Source organism: Mandrillus leucophaeus, unplaced genomic scaffold (genome assembly GCF_000951045.1).
Source record: "Mandrillus leucophaeus isolate KB7577 unplaced genomic scaffold, Mleu.le_1.0 Scaffold643, whole genome shotgun sequence".
In the NCBI taxonomy this organism is placed as follows: Eukaryota; Metazoa; Chordata; class Mammalia; order Primates; family Cercopithecidae; genus Mandrillus; species Mandrillus leucophaeus.
In genome coordinates this window covers 1,485,583-1,502,139 of record NW_012106953.1, presented here as the reverse complement: position 1 = coordinate 1,502,139, position 16,557 = coordinate 1,485,583, and the positions used below count along the sequence as shown (strand labels likewise).

Genomic DNA, 16,557 nt, shown 5'->3' with positions numbered 1-16,557 from the left:
GAGTGCAGTGGCATGATCTCGGCTCACAGCAAGCTCCGCTTCCCAGGTTCATGCCATTCTCCTGCCTCAGCCTCCTGAGCAGCTTGGACTACAGGCGCCCACCACCATGCCCGGCCAATTTTTTTGTATTTTTAGTACAGATGGGGTTTCACCATGTTAGCCAGGATGGTCTCAATCTCCTGACCTCATGATCACCCCCCTCGGCCTCCCAAAGTGCTGGGATTATAGGCGTGAGCCACCGTGCCCAGACTAGATCAAGAAATTTTTAATTGAAAATATGAATTTAAAAATTCAAGAAAGGCACTGGAGGGAAATGGAAGAGTTGTTAATTTCAAGGTTAAATCTTTATATTCATATTTTCCCCCAAAAGAATACTGTATATGTAAAGGAAAGTCTAGAGATGAATTTTGTTCTTCAGACACTCATGTCCTAACTTATCAATTAAGTTTAGCTAAAATGAATGTAATGTCAGGCACCAGATAATGATGCAGTACACAACAGACCACATATACAACAGTGATCCCATAAGACTTTAATATCATATTTTTACTGTATCTAGGTATGTTTATATACACAAATACTTACCATTGTGTTACAACTGCTTATAGTATTTAGTAGTAGAGTAACATGCTGTATAGGTTTGTAGCCTAGGAGCAATAGGCTATAAGATTAGCACACTCCTACAGGCATAAGGAAAAAAAAATCGCCTAATGATATATTTCTCAGAGCACATCTCTGTCATTCAGTGATGCATGACTGTATATCATAAGTTCTCAAAGAAATAAAACTTAAATAGAAACCTTGGTCTTCAAAACATTTAACAGTAAGAGAGAGATTTTACCCTTATTAGTTGTATTTGTTAAAGTCCCAGTAACTTGGCTGGTGTTAAGGATTGTGCTCAGCCATACTTGCTCAACAAAGGAAAGTAAGAATAATAAAGTCAACAAGTTTTTAAAAACTGAGGTTTTAAAGCTAAATTGAATTAAAAAACAAACAACAAAAAACAACTCACAAGCTCATTTGCCCAAATTCATCCTGTAAAGTCTGTAAGACTTCTGCCAGCTCCTCATTAATACCATTGGAGGGAGATGTTACTGACAACTTCTTACTTTTACCACCTCGTGAAGATACTTGCTTTGCCAAAGGAATACTGTTGATGACTCGATCATTGCACAAAGCTTTACTGTGTTGCTTCATCAGATGCAAGACAAGCTGAACATTGGCTACCACGGCATGGCTAGGACTTGTGGACTAAAGGAAGAAAAATGATGAAAGAAGTAACTGAAGTTATATTCTCTACACCACTTTCTATTCCCTAAGCCTAGGTAAAAAGAACTCTTCACCCTTCAAAGTACAGTATATAAATCCTAAAATTATTCTGATCATGATGTTCTTCTATTTGAAATCCTCTGATATAAATCCACTAACTATAATGTTTCAGAATGGAAAATAAGGCCCTACATCATTGAGCTGCAACCTACATTTCCTAGCCTCATGTCCTATCATCCTCCACTTTTCTCCATTTTGTGAACAAACCATATTTGCAGATGACATTTTTTGGTGTATTAGCAACATTTATATCATTCTTTAAAACCCAGTTCAAATATATTATTTTTAAAGGCTTCCTTAAAACTGCCAGGTAATCAGTCCATTCTCAGATCACCTATAACACTTTTTACATCTCTCTCTCATATCATTTATCATAATATATTTTAATTGCTTTTACATATCGATTTCACCTATTAAACAGTGTACATTCAGGTGGTAGAGACTTGTTCATTTCTCTATCCTGGAATAATAGGAAGCACTAAATACATGTCTATCACATGTGTAAGAAAAACCTGATAGACTTCTCAAAAATATTTTGTTTTTGTTTTAAACACTAAACCAACAATCTCAATGTACTATTCCATTTTATAAATAGATGGCTAGGCTTACTTGGCTCCATAAATATCATTAGATAGCATATTTAAAATGCAGGTTCCTAGGCAGCACACCAAACTCACTGCAGAGTTAGAGTTTGGAAATTTGTTTTCAAGTCCTCCAGTTGATTTTGATTAGCCAGATTCGGAACCACCATGCTAAGGTAAACATATGCTTTCCTTCTAATCTTAGTTCCCATTGTTAGCTAGCAAATTGAATACAGCAGTATTATATATCACATCCAAGTGGGAGTTTATTACATCAATGCAAGGCTGGTCCACTATTCAAAAATCAATCAATGTAACCACTATTTTGCTCGTAACTTGTAATATATATTTATTATACTAATTGCCTATAAGTACACTTTCAGTATGCAATAATTTAAAAAATTCTCTTGTTCCTGTTATTTTTCTGATTATATTAATATGCACTTGACCCTTGAACAATGGAGGGGTTAGGGGCACCGACCACCCATGCAGTCAAAACTCTGCCATAATGAAACTTTATTTTCCTTCAACTTTTAAGTTCTGGGGTACACGCACAGATCTGTTACACAGGTAAATGTGTGCCATGGTGGTGTGCTGCACAGATCAACCCATCACCTAGGTATGAACCCCAGCATCCATTGGGTACTCTTCCTGATGCTCTCCCTCCCCGTTGACCAACTCCCCCACCAAACAGGCTCCAGGGCATGTTGTTCCCCACTATGTGTCCATGTGTTCTGATCATTCAGCTTCCACTTATGCAGCTGAGAACTATAATAAAACTTTGCCCTAAAATGTAACCAATAGCCCGCTATTGACTGGAAGCATTTATATTATGTTTTATGTATAAACTATATTCTAAAAGTAAAGTTAGAAGAAAATATTAAGAAAATCCTAAGGAAGAGAAAGTATATCTACTATTCATTAACTGGCTCACCATACAGGCCTTCATCCCCATTATTCACTGTTGAGTAGGCAGAAGAATGGGGTTGGTCTTGCTGTCTCAGCAGTGGCAGAGGCAGAAGGGGTGGAGAGGGTGGAGGGGGAGGCAGGAGAGGCTAACACATTCTGTGTAACTTTACAGAAATATACTATAATTTGTCTTGGCTTTTCTGCTTTTTCATTTCTCTAAAAATGTTTCTATATGATACCAATTATTCTTCCACCATTTGCTTTAGTTTCAGTGATGTATCATAGAAGGGTCTATGTCATAAAAGTCAAAAGCAGGTTGGGCACAGTGCTCATGCCTGTAATCCCAGCACTTTGGGAGGCTGAGACGGGTGGATCACCTGAGGTCCGATTTTGAGACCAGCCTGGCCAACATGGAGAAACCCTGTCTCTACTAAAAAAATACAAAAATTAGCCAGGCATGGTGGCGCATGCCTGTTGTCCCAGGTATTTGAGAGGCTGAGGTGGGAGAATTGCTTGAACCCAGGAGACAGAGGCTGCAGTGAGCCGAGATGGAACCACTGCACTCCAGCCTCAGTGACAGAGCGAGACTCCGTCTCAAAAAAAAAAAAAAAAAAAAAGTGAAAGGCAGTCTTGAATAATTAGAACCCTTCTGCCAGACTGTCTAGTGTCAATGTGTTTTCTGACATTACTTCCACGTTGTCTTCCTCATCTTGTGGCACTCGTTTGAAAGCACTTGTATCCATCCCAGTTGTTAATTCCTCTGTCATGGTGTCTACTGACTCTTGAATTTCTCCAAGATTTGTATCCTGAAATCCTTCACCTCCAGCCTTTTTTTTTTTTTTTTTTGCCATATCTACAATCTATTTCATGATTGGCTCTGTCATAAATCCTGTGAAATCATGCATAACATCTGGAGAGTTTTCTCCAACAGGAATTTATTACTTCAGGCTTGATGGCTTTCATGACTTTTTCTATAAAAATGATGACATCATCTTCAACTGTGTAATCCTTCCAGACTTTCATAATGTTCTCTCTGAAGTTCTCTTCCACAGCATTAAGAACCCTTTTTACAGTGTATGTAATGTGCCTTAGAGGTCCTTATGCTCCCTGATCTAGAGGCTGAATTAGACACCTTGTGTTTAGGGGCAAGTAGACTACTTCCATGCCTTTGGTGTTGAACTTTCATGTTCCTGGGTAGCTAGGGGCAATGCCTAGTATTAAAAAGACTTTAAAAGGCAGTCTCTTACTGGCAAATTACTTCCTGACTTCAGGGACAAAGCATTGATGGATCAATTCTTTTTCTAAATCCAGTTTAGAAAAAGGGTTCTCAACGGGGCATTCTTGTCGTAAACCCAAAGACTGGCAGTTGGGTATATTTCCCCTTGAAGGCTCAGGGATTAGCACCTTTATAGACAAGGGCAATCCTGATTGTAAATCTGATTGTGTTTTCACAAAATAGTAGATTTAGCCTGTCTCCTCTTTCCTTAAATCCTGGTGCTGACTTCTCTTCCTTACTTATAAATATCCTTCATGGCATCATGTTTTTCCAGAATAGGGTACTTTTGTCTGCATTAAAAGCCTGTTCAGGAAGATACCCTTTCTCCTCAATGATTTTCTTAATGGTATCTTAGGACTCATCTGCTGCCTCTTGGTCAGCAGAAGCATGACTTTTGTCTGCGTCTTGGGAGCACTTCCACCATCATTAGTAGCACTTGACATGGGTCCTATGGTATTATTCAAAGTATTTACTGTATTGTGCTAAACATGATGGTAAATACGAAACTGCTAGAGAACACTTTCTACTGTGACACACAATTTGCTGGAGAGATGAACTGCTCATTTGAAGATGATTAGCATCACACAGCATTTTAAGTGAATACTCCCAACCCTTGAGCTCATCACAATGACAACAGAGGTGGCTACAAAATTATCAGTTGCATAGTATGTACTAGTTAATTTTATACAGTTATGATTTAATACTGCATCTTTATCTATTTACATTTATCTGTACTGTGAATGGCGCCATGTAGTCTGTGTGCAAATCGTTTTTGATAAATTAAAAAAACAGACTTGTGTACATTTTATGGTAGTAATAAAATGCACTCGTATTGACATAGTCAATTTTATGCATCCATGACATACCAACTTTTTCTTAGCTTCTGATATTTCTAAGATACAGTTTGCAAGTTTTTTCAAATTGCCAGAAATCTCCAAAAAATTTTCTGAGATACTTACTGAAAAAAAAAATCTGCCTGTAAGTAGACCCACACAGAGTTCAGACTCATGTTGTTCAAGGGTCAACTGTACCTTTTTCAAATGCTTGTCACCACTAACGTATTATATTCCCCATGATTTCACTCCAAATTTACTGGGGGTTTAAAATAAATAAATATAAACAAATATAAAATTCAAAAGAACATTTACTTCCCAAGATGCTAGAATGACAATCTAGTTGGAATCGAAACATAAAACCACCAGCAACACAGCTTATAAAGTAGTGTCAACTAGCACAGTTTTAGGCACTTCACTCAGTACTTGTTGATATATGACGATACAGCTTTACATTCAAGTGCTAAAGAAACTTAAGATTCAAGTGTACGTATGACTGCTTCTTGGAGAATCAGTCCTAGATCTGGATGTGAGGGCAAGTAGTGCTATATGCTTATTCAAATATCTACCTGTATCTAAATATAACTCAACAGGATTGATGCTGAAAATCCAATGCTACAAACATACTATTTCTTATTTCCTTGACCCCTATCTGAAACGACACCTTCTTCAACTTAGGGTCTCTGCTTTTACCACTTCCTTTCCACATATACTTTATCTACTTTAAGGTATCCTCCCCATCTCTTCCTTGCTTCCCCAATCCCAAAAAACCTCCCCCCATCTCATTTTCACATCACTGTGATCCACACTGGTACAGGGACAGAAAAATGTTCATTCCATTTACAGACATACTTGCAGATGCAGGGACTTAATTCAAGGATCAACATTGTACAAAAAGAATCCAGAGTTTGACCAACTCACCTTCCCAGCTACAAATGGCATATCTCCCAAGCATAATCTATAATGTGGTTGTGCACCAAAATAGTTCCTAGAACTTTTCTGAATGAAAAGAAGAGGAAAACAATTTTATTTTATTCACATGATAATAAAAACTGACTATACATGACTAACTTGAAACTTCAGTTAACTATTGGGCTACTACTTGCCTTATCTATAGCTGGCATTATGATCACGAGCCAGCTCCTAATAGTACTTGTTAGCACGTATCCTAGCCTTGTAAAGGCTGGGGGGAAAAAACCACTTGACAAAACAACAGTTACATTCTAAGTAGAAAATAAGTATACATATACACAAAACATTGTAAGAGCACAAGATAATGCAGTACTAATAATAATGCTAATTTTGTATGGTGTTCTGCAGTTCCAAAATCCTTATATATTTTCTCACTATCAGGATAAAAATTTAGAAGTATTACTTATCTCCACCTTCTGAATGAAGAAATTGAGAATGAAAGATTTACTCTCTCAAGGTTGTAGTATACCATACAGTTTATGGGTGTTTTGACATAAACTATACCAAGTAATCAGCATTCTGCCTGATTTGGTTCTGTCTTCACACCTTTTCTGGTGGTTTTGACTTCTTTTTTTTAATTCTTCTTGCACTGGGAACACGTGGAGTTGCCTTATCTTCAAAAGTAAGTCTATTTGTTTCTAGACCAGTCTGCAACTAGGAAAAATGAGAGCCTAAAGTTAATGCTGTAGGAATAAAACCGATGAAAGCCTGTAAAAGCCAATAGTAGTATCTAACTGAAAAACGTATTATAGCTATGTAAAGTATGTCTTGAACCAATCTATCAATGTTTGTCAAATATTTTAAATAAATACCAGTCTCTCATTTTATCTTGACCTTCTTTGTTATAATCTGTCCTTTCTTCAGTGTGGAACACATTACCTTCAGTATTTGTAGCTACTCCATAAATTCTATCTAATGAGTTAAAGGCAATGTATCCAACCCCAAACCATTGCTTCAATACATTCTCTTTTCAAAAATGGCATCTACTACATTACCAGACACAAAACAGCCAAAGAGCAGAATACATTTCTTCCCCTTCTAAAAAGCCATGCATTTACTATACAAGAAAAAGGAATTGAAAACTTATGTCCAAAAAAATACCAAAAAACAAAAAACACTGGAAGCTATCAGGCAAATGTTACCAAGTCCTTTTCTCTAGAAGCTTAGTAAGTATACTAATTTAAAAATATCCTGTCTTCATGGTAGAAATTCCACAAGCACTTACTAAGAATTTCAAAAAAGGACTGCTCTTTTCACTAAGCCAACTTTCAACTTTCCTTTAAACAAAAAAACAAAAACAAAAACAAAAAACCTGTCCAGAATAGTGGTTGTTTCAAATCTGCCTATATGCACCAAAACTGTCTGCAGTTTATGAGGACAATTTGGATTGCCAGGTGGCTGTCCAGACCTCATGATTTTGGCTCTTCCAGATTGGGGAAATTCATATTTTAAAGTATTTTAAAAGTTCCCCAGGAAATTATAATGGAGCTAAAACATATATTCAGGACCAGTGGATTCCATAAAAACAGATATTGAGATTATCACTATTACTTCCCACATGAGTGCAGCTTTGGGGTAAAAAAATCTATTCTGTGACAAAGGAATACAGGAAGCATCTATACACTCCCAACACATCTAACATTGCTTTATACACAGTAAATTGACTAGATATAATTCAATGAACAGGAAATTACTACTCTAGAAGACTTATGATGCCTATGAGTGTAAACAGTATACAAGAACATTTTTTTGAGTATTTTAACTTCCAGTTTATTTATTCTTCCCAGCAGCTATCTTATTTCTGTGCTAGTTTTCAAACATTTTAAAGCACTTTCATTATTTTTTATTCTCATTTGATCACCCCAACACCAAGAAGATGCAAAATGCAGAACACTTTTTTTTTTTTGAGACAGAGTTTGCTCTTGTTGCCCAGGATGGAGTGCAATGGTGTGATCTCAACTCACTGCAACTTCCACCTCCCAGGTTCAAGCGATTCTCCTGCCTCAGCCTCCCAAGTTGCTAGGATTACAGGCATGCACCACCACGCCCAGCCAATTTTGTATTTTTAGTAGACAGGGTTTCACCATGTTGGTCAGGCTGGTCTCAAACTCCTGACCTCAGCAGACCACTATTTAACAATGGAAAAAATCCAGGCTCTGAATCGTTACATAACTTGCCCAACACTAGACTTGGAACCATGTATCTATCCCTCATTGTTCTTTCAGTACAATAATGTTCACCACCAACTCAAAATATTTACTGGTAACATATTACCAGCAACAACTAATTTGGTCCCTATGTGTTGCCTGCTAAATTAAGGAGAAAACAGAAGTACCATAAATTATTTTAAAAATTCATTAACTAAGGAACTTACTAAATTTTGTATTTCATATATAATGTACTCAACACCACAATGCATATAAAGCACAACCCACAAGTTTGTTACAAATATGGGAATGGAAACACAGTGAAGTGGCCAACCCTAAAGAGAAAATGGGCAAAGAAAATTTGTTGGTCAAAAATTAAGCCATGTGGCTATGTAACTCAGAAAGCACACTGAGGAAAAACAACAACAATCTACAAATTGATCAGAAGGTAAATGTTTGAGAAAGAACTATATCTGATTTAATAGAAAATAAATTAAGTCAATAAATTTAGATACGCACTAGAAGAAATAGACAAGGTAACAAAGATAACTTTTATATTCCTGTAATCACATATATGATGTGAGCCCAAGACACTGTAGGCATTTGGTCACAGATTGAACTGCAGAGGCTCTACCCTTTGGAATCAAGACCTGATTCTTGCGTTCATCCAAAAAAAGATACATGCATATGTCATAAAAATAAAAGACCCTGGAAGGGGCAGGGGAGTATCTGGGAAGAATTTGAGCAAATAAGCTCATAAGGAGAGTGTCTTCAGTTAAAAACATGAACATTTTATTTTACTGAGTCTATAAGTCAGACTTACTTCAGTAGTCTTGCTATGTATCTCCTGGAAACGCATTTCTGGTTGGTACATATAAACTCAATGCTTTTGTGAATCCACACTGCCTCACCTATTCTATCTGGTGGCCACTGCATGGGATAAAATCCAAAACTAGGAGAGAGTAGAGCTCATTTTCCTCATGTGGTGGCTTCTGTTAACTGCTCTGGGTCATTAGCTACTGGGGTAGCCCACTACCTCAACTTCTGTCCTGGCATCTTGAGGTCACCAAAGAAGAGAAGTACCTATAAGTAGGACACTGAAAGAGCTTTTAAATATTTCTGATAGTGGCCATAAGAAGTTTTACATGGTTACATACCTTCTTATGTGTATAGTCTCTGATATTATCTAGTCTGTCATTTTTTAAAATGCTGACTGAAACTCCACAATTACAAACATGCTAAAAAACCGTACAAATTTTGCTGTCTATAAAAATACTTGTTCATAATTTTCCACATTAACCTGTATCTGAAAATTTATATGCTGCACTATTCTAAAATATAAATAATGTAAGATAACCAAATACAATTGTTTACTTGTATATAAAAAGCGGTAAGAAATATGAAGAGCCCACTTTCTCACATTTTAACTTACCTCAGCTGCCTTAGCTTGCATGCGTTTCCTTTCCTGTTCTTCTTCATGGAGTTTTGCTTCCAACTCTTGCATTTTTTTCTAGTGATAAAAATATCCAAAGGGATAAGGGTGAAAAATCTTAACTGTCTGTAAAATTTTAATAGAGCAGCATTGGAACATGTAAATTTTATCCTACTCAATATAAGGTGGTTAGATCACTGTAGTAATGGAGGCTGTGAGCTGGATGGCACCCATGATGCTCTTCTATTGTGTTCAATTATTTATCATCTGTGAGGTAGGTGGATAAAATTACAGGTAAAATCTATGGCCAAAGAACATAGCACTGCATGAATGTAAATAGGGATATGGAGGCTAAATTTGGAACTTTATTTTCAGCGGTATTAAATATCTCCCAAATGAAATAATTAAAACTAAAATTAGCTCAGAGAGCAACTTAAACCAAGTGATGCAAGCTTTAAGGATACTCAAAAACATTTACTTTTTTAACAAACATTTTAATTAAAAAAATGCCCACCAAGATTGTAAAATGTGAACACTCTCTCCAAAATTATTTTTTCTTTTTAAAACTCCAATATATTTCTTCATTATAAGATCATTTTTAATGCCATAAATATCCAGTGATACAAAATAATTAACCTTAAAAAAAAAAACAAAAACGCTGATATATGTTAACAATAAAAAGACACATGCACTGACTTCTGCAAGGGCCTGCATTGCGGTAAGTTTGTTATACTCCTGTTCAAGTAGATCCAATTTTTCAAGTTGGCTCTGAACATGTGTTAGATCATGTTGTCGTTCTCTTTCTAGAGAAACCTGAAAAACAATATTCAATACAGCTTGATAATTTGACAATCAAAAAAGAGAAAAACACTTAACAGTGTTTTTCTATGCTGTTATTTGGCCCTTCACATAACTACTTCTAGGAAAATAACATTAAGATGAACCACAGGGGGCATCAATAAATGGCTGATACAAGTGGATACTATTCTTACCTCAGTTGCCTTGGCTTATAGCTATTTATCTAATATGTAGTTTTATACAGTGACAATATCTTTATGCTCTGGGATAGCAGGGATTTATTGGACATATAGACTTCACACACAGACAAATACTTTTAGTTTGGTCCTGTTAAGTAGTTAATCTCTTAATTAGGATAAAAATTACGGTTTTGGCATCTATCTTTTTATATTTCCTTTGAATTCTATGTATAATATCCTTTTAAACTTTTTTTTTTTTTGAGACGGAGTCTCGCTCTGCAGCCCAGGCTGGAGTGCAGTGGCATGATCTCAGCTCACTGCAAGCTCCGCCTCCCGGGTTCACGCCATTCTCCTGCCTCAGTCTACCGAGTAGCTGGGACTACAGGCACCCGCCACTACACCCGGCTAATTTTTTGTATTTTTAGTAGAGGCGGGGTTTCACCGTGTTAGCCAGGATGATCTCGCTCTCCTGACCTTGTGATCAGCTCGCCTCGGCCTCCCAAAGTGCTGAAATTATAGGTGTGAGCCACCTTACCCGGCCCTAAATTTTTTTTTTTTTTTTTGAAGTTTAGAGTCAAAGATTTATAAAGATTGCCTCCTATATAGACTTTTTTTTTTTTTTTTTGAGATGGGGTATTGCTCTGTCACCAAGGTTGGAGCGCAGTGGCATGATGTCAGCTCACTGCAACCTCTGCCTCCGGGTTTCAAGTAATTCTCCTGCCTCAGCCTCCTGAGTAGCTGGGACTATAGGTACCTGCCACCACACCCGGCTAATTTATGTATTTTTAGTAGAGACAGGGTTTCACCATCTTGGCCAGGCTGCTCTCAAACTCCTGACCTCAAGTAATCCACCTATAAACCACTACACTAGGATAATTTCAAATATACTAACTCAAGGTCTATTATTGGCGAAAAGTGCCTGAACTTGTAAACTGTGTCTTCAAGATAGGGCTATAACAATAGGTACCATATTAATAGAAATTTGAATGTGACAAATTAATATAAAGCAATAATTTAGGAATTTGTGTGAACTAATTCCCTTCTAGCCACATCTTAGTGGATATTAACAGCTCTTGACATCTATTACATATGCCTAATAGTTGTCTCTGAGATATATATTAGTCAAAACACCTTAAAGTTGTCTTACTAAACTGACCCTTCTCCAGCCCATCCACAGAAATGTTAGACAAACACAGCAGACATAATAATAATAAATGAGTCTTCAACCAAATCTCATCTTGAATTGTAATCCAAATTGTAATCCCCACATTTTGGGGGAGAGATCTCATGGGAGGTGATTAGATCATCGTGGTGGTTCCCCATGCTGTTCTAGTGATAGTGAATTCTCACGAGATCTGATGGTTTTATACGGGCTCTCCCCCGCTTTGCTCTGCACTTCCTTCTCTTGCCACCATGTGAAGAAGGACATGTATGCTTCCCCTTCCACCATAATTGTTAAGTTTCCCGAAGCACCCACCAGACATACAGAACTGTGAGTCAATTAAATCTTTTCTTTTATAAATTACCCAGTCTTGGTTGCTCTTTATAGCAGCGTGAGAATGAACTAATAAAATTACACAGCAATTTTGAAAACAAGAAAGGAAAATCTTCAGATACAAAAAAAAGAGAAAGGAACTCAAAAGCAATGAAAGGATACTGAAGTCAATATCACACAAGGCAATATTGGAGCCAGGGTACATAGAATGTGCAGGAATATAAAACTTTAGGCAATGTATAATTCACAATGATCAACAATATCAAGCCAATATAGTAACATAAATCTGAATCAGAACCAGTGATTTTATTTATTGTTTGTAGAGACTTGGTCTCACTCTGTTGGCCTGGCTGGTCTTGAACTCGTGCACTCATGTGATCTGTCTGCCTTGGCCTCCTAAGTGCTGGGATTACAGGTGCGAGCCACCCTGCCCAGCCAGAACCAGTGAAAACCATCAAGCCTAACCAAAGGTAAATTCACAATGGGCCCATAAGGCTGCCCACACAACTGAGGAATTTATTGTGGAATTACCACAATAAATGAAAAAATGAGACCACCATTTAACTTTTCTTTATTAAGTTCCCATTAAAGAAAAGAAGATACCATAAGGGAGAATCAATAGATAAAACCAAACAAAGATTAACACTTTGAAAACATCAAATAATTTTTAAAAATTGAGATTCATAGTGTTCAAAGAGATAAAAGGAAGGTATAAAAACCACAGAGTTACAACACATTAAAAGAACAAAACTAAGTGGATGGAAAAAGATCTAAATGAAAATGAAAACATATAACCACTGAAATAAACGCAATAACATAGTGAAGAGACCTATCGCACACAAGAATTAATTACTGAGACATTTTCTCAAATATTGTTGTATGATTGCTCAAATATTTAAGTCTAATTCTCTCCAACGAGAACTGAAAGCTGATTGAGGGTAGAAAGCATATACGGTAAGCCCTCTGTATCTGTGTGTTTTGCATCCATGGATTCGATCAACTGTGGATTGAAAATATACGAGAAAAAACAAAAAAGGATGGTTGAGTCTGTACTAAACATATAGATTCTTATTCTTATTCTTGATATTATTCTCCAAACAATATAGTATAGCAACTATTTACATAACATTTACATTGTATTAGGTATTATAAGTAATCTAGAGATAATTTATAGTATATGAGATTGAATGTAGGTTATATGCAAATACCACACCATTTTATAGGACACTTGAGCATCCATGGATTTTACTATCCACAGGGGTCTCAGAACCAATTCACTCATGGATACTGAGGGACAACTGCCTAGTATTTCTCTTTTTACACTGCAGAGCATCTAGCATAATGTTAAGCATATAAACATTCAAATTTTGCATAATAGAGTTAAGATCTCCACAAACTGTAGCACTGATAATGAATGCAAACTCCAGATTCATAACAGAAAAAGGAATAAGTTTTAAAAAATATACACAAGGCCAGGGACAGTGGCTCATCCCCGTAACCCCGGAACTTTGGGAGGCCGAGGCGGCCTGATCACTTGAGGCCAGGAGTTTGAGACCAGCCTGGCCAACATAGCGAAACCCCATCTACACATAAATACACACACCAAAAAGTTAGCTGGGCATCGTGGCACGTGCCGGTAATCCCAGCTACTCGGGAGGATGAGGCATGAGAATCACCTGAACCTAGGAGGTAGAGGTTGCAGTGAACCGAGATCATGCCACTACACTCCAGCCTGGGTGACAGAGTGAGACCCTATTTCCGATCAATTGATCAATCAATATATTTGAGACTGATGTTGCGATATCTTGTCACAAATGTGCACGTTACCTAAATATGAAGAGCTCTGGTGTAAGAAAGCACAAAAATGTTATGCTAAATAACAATTCTGAAGAGTTTTACAAAGTAATCTACTATCTCACTTGAGTCATTAAACAAATTTCAGAGATATAGAGTTATACGGTTATTTACACTTTTTATAATGTAGACTCAAAGAAGCTAACATAACTTTAAAACATCTCACAACTGTATTTTTACTATTTAAGTTAAACTCTACCAAACACAATAATAACAACAAAAAAAGCCAATCACATTTTTCAATTTCATAACTGATGCCAAGAAATTTCAGTCCTGGGCTATAACAGCACCATTAGTCCTCACCAAAAGAAAAAAAATCTTTATTTAATTAGTTTTCCCCGTAACTAACTGTTCCTGAGTATCAATCTGTGAGGTGCTTTACTTACTTGTTTCTCTAACACAGATGTCCTCTCCATTTCTGCATGCTTTATCATATTTCGCATGTATTCCAATTGTTTTTCTAATAGATTGCATTTATTTTCTGCAGCTAACAACTGAGATGTCAGTTCTAAAAAGAATACATAAGAAAAACAGATATCAACTCACCCATAAAATAGTTTTAACAAGCTGTTAACTGGACATGAATCTACCGTGTATACAATAAAAACACCTTCCACAGACCTAGAAACCTTTTCAGATTACCAAAATCATTCTCTTTCTACATGCTAGTAAAACTGGCCTTGCATTCAGTAAATAAATACCATGTATGATAACAGCATTTGCTCCTCAAAATGCACCTGAATATAATGCAGTTTTGTAGTACTTGAGGATACCACTACAAAACACTAATGCAGTATTTCTTTTAGAATACTTAATACTGCACAACACTTATTTTGATAGAATTTAATCTTCTTCATAAACAAACCTTGATTGTGCTTTGATTCCTCATTCTTTGAATTCTCCCTTTCTTGTATCTGTTCATCCAGTACTTTCTTATATTCAATTGTTTCTCTAGACAAGGTTTTCACACTTTCTTCTGCCTGAATCCTCTCAAGTTCCAAGCGTCGAATCTTATCTTGAAGATTCTTAAGAGCAGAAAATATGGCTGCCAAATACAAACACAAACGTGGATGCTATAACAGCATATGTGGAGAAAGTATATTAAGAAAGAATAAACTCATCTAAATAAAAGATAAAATTGATGGGTGAGTCCAGTGGAGGATCATTCTTTGGGAACAATAAAATGTTAATTATCTCATGTTTGTTTTTTAAGAAATCAATTTAAAGACACTGAGTGGGCCAGGTGCGGTGTCTCACACCTGTAATCCTAGCACTCTGGGAGGCTGAGGTGGGTGGATCAACTGAGGTCAGGATTTTGAGAGCAGTCTAAATGGTGAAACCCTGTCTCTACTAAAAACACAAAGATTAGGCGGGCGTAGTGGCGGGCGCCTGTAATCCCAGCTACTTGAGAGGCTGAGGCAGGAGATTCGCTTGAACCCAGGGGAGGGGTAGAGGTTGCAGTAAGCTGAGATTGCACCACTGCACTCCAGTCTGGGCAACAGCGTGAGATTGCGTCTCCAAAAAAAAAAAAAGACAATGAGTGTTTGAAATGAGTTCAAGTAAAAGCCCCATTACTATGGTAAAAAAATTGCAAAGACTTTTATAAAGTGGTAAAAAATTTAGCCATCATACAAAGTTCACATAACAGTCCTAAAGTACATTACTGTCTTATTAATATATTACTTATTAATTAAAATTATTAGCAAATATATTAGTAACTAGTAACTAATACTTAATACATTTTATTAATAGAAGCACATGTAAAATCCAACTGTAGAGTTACAGTCGAGTGCAATACTATTTTTAAAATCTGCATTTTAAGTACTTTCTAAACTCCAAGTTTCTGATTATAAATTATGTTGACTGCAGTAAATGTAGATTGAGAAAAAACACGCTGAAAAATAACCAATAATCCTATTACACAGAGATAATGACTTATTTGGTTCTTTAAATTTTTTTCTGTATGTGTAAAATAAATTGAGACAAAATGTATGTAGGTTTTTTCACATTAGCATTATTAAATCGTGAAAATTTCCTCATGCAATCTGTCTTAAAAGATTTTCTAATGATCAATAATTAAAAACTAAAAAGTTCAACTACTGGCTCAAAGAACATTCCTAGCCATTCTAATGAGAAAAATATGGTACTTCTAGCTATTTTCCATTTCCATATAGTATAAATCTTTTCATATACGTTATTGGCCCATTTTCTCCCTTTCATGAATTTCCTTTGCCCGTTTTTGTACGGGAAAAAGTTTTCTTCATTTTATTATCTGCCTTTAATTCTAGTTCTGACGTACAGATGTTTTGATTTTTCACAGAGGTATACCTAACATTCTTTCCCATCATGGCTTTTTTTTTAAATACTTTAAGTACTAAGGTACATGTGCACCACATGCAGGTTTGTTACATATGCATACATGTGCCATGTTGGTGTGCTGCATCCATTAACTCATCATTTACATTAGGTGTATCTCCTAATGCCATCCCTCCCCCCTCCCCCCACCCCATGACAGGCCCTGGTGTGTGATGTTCCCCACCCTGTGTCCACGTGTTCTCATTGTTCAATTCCCACCTATGAGTGAGAATGTGCAGTGTCTGGTTTTCTGTCCTTGTGATAGTTTGTTCAGAATCATGGTTTCCAGCTTCATCCATGTCCCTACAAAAGACATGAACTCATCCTTTTTTATGGCTGCATAGTATTCCATGGTGTATATGTGCCACATTTTCTTAAGCCAGTCTATCACTGATGG

General features: G+C 36.5%; 1 protein-coding gene across 3 annotated transcripts in view; it reads right to left on the bottom strand.

Annotated features, from left to right (window-relative positions):
* Nucleotides 1–16,557, bottom strand: part of CEP57 (centrosomal protein 57kDa) — a 44,333-nt gene that overhangs the window by 3,662 nt on the left and 24,114 nt on the right. For 2 of the 3 annotated variants that reach the window (XM_012000950.1, XM_012000948.1), the window contains 7 exons: nt 14,671–14,850; nt 14,192–14,313; nt 10,176–10,292; nt 9,480–9,557; nt 6,447–6,554; nt 5,850–5,927; nt 1,013–1,251 (listed from right to left, as the gene is read on the bottom strand). In XM_012000950.1, coding sequence (XP_011856340.1) covers nt 1,013–1,251; nt 5,850–5,927; nt 6,447–6,554; nt 9,480–9,557; nt 10,176–10,292; nt 14,192–14,313; nt 14,671–14,850 — 922 coding nt within the window. The remainder of the gene's footprint in view (nt 1–1,012; nt 1,252–5,849; nt 5,928–6,446; nt 6,555–9,479; nt 9,558–10,175; nt 10,293–14,191; nt 14,314–14,670; nt 14,851–16,557) is intronic. The other variant, XM_012000949.1, reaches the window with a different exon arrangement.